We start from the raw sequence: 901 nt of genomic DNA, 5'->3' as shown, positions 1-901 counted from the left end.
GGGCGGGGCGGCACCGCCCCACGGGCCCGGAGCCCGGAGCGCCCGAGCGGGGATCGAACCCGCGGCCCCCGGACACGGCTCCGCCACAGAGCTGCCCGGGCCGCGAGGGGGCGCCACGGCCCCGCTGCCCGAGCGGGAACTGAGAGAGCGGGGAAGCACCGGGATGGGGGGAATCACACACCGGGATCGAGGAAATGAACACCGGGGGAAATACACACCGGGATGGGGGGAAAACACACACCGGGATAGGGGAAATAGACACCAGGATCGAGGGAACACACAGCGGGATCGGGGAATCACAAGTCGGGATGGGGGGAATACAGTAATCGGGGAAACGTGGAATCACTGGATCAATGAATGATTGGGATCACAAGAACCGTGGAAACGTTGTAATTATGGAATCGTGGAATCACTGGAAACATGGAAATACACAAACACAGAATATTGGAATAATGGAATCAGAGGGATCATAGAATGGTTTGGTTGGGAAGGGTCATTAGGGACCATCCCATCCCACCCCTGCCATGGCAGGGACACCTCCCACTGTCCCAGGTGCTCCAAGCCCCATCCAGCCTGGCCTTGGGCACTGCCAGGGATGCAGGGGCAGCCCCAGCTGCTCTGGGCACCCTGTGCCAGGGCCTGCCCACCCTCCCAGGGAACAATTCCTAATTCCCAATATCCCATCCATCCCTGCCCTCTGGCAGTGGGGAACTATTCCGTGTCCTGTCCCTCCATACTGTTGTAAAGTACACTCGTCCCTTCTGTCCCGTCAGCTCCCTGTGGGCATTGGAAGAGGCCCCAGCTGACTACCCCCGCTGTCCTTTCCCCAGCCCCTCCCGGTTCCCGGGTTCCCCTCACGGCAGAGCCGCCACCTCGGCGGCCTTGCCTGGCGCGTCACCAC

The 901-nt window shown here is 61.8% G+C and overlaps 1 protein-coding gene across 1 annotated transcript in view; it reads right to left on the bottom strand.

Annotated features, from left to right (window-relative positions):
• Positions 1–526, bottom strand: part of EEF2KMT (eukaryotic elongation factor 2 lysine methyltransferase) — a 6,804-nt gene extending 6,278 nt beyond the window's left edge. The window contains exon 1 of the mRNA XM_031060429.1: positions 518–526. Within this exon, the coding sequence (XP_030916289.1) occupies positions 518–526 (9 nt within the window). The remainder of the gene's footprint in view (positions 1–517) is intronic.
• Between the last annotated feature and the right edge of the window lie 375 nt (positions 527–901).

The sequence above is a fragment of the Geospiza fortis genome, unplaced genomic scaffold (genome assembly GCF_000277835.1).
Source record: "Geospiza fortis unplaced genomic scaffold, GeoFor_1.0 scaffold114, whole genome shotgun sequence".
NCBI lineage: Eukaryota > Metazoa > Chordata > Aves > Passeriformes > Thraupidae > Geospiza > Geospiza fortis.
Note: the sequence above shows the minus strand (reverse complement) of the source record. Positions and strands in the feature narration are given on the sequence as shown.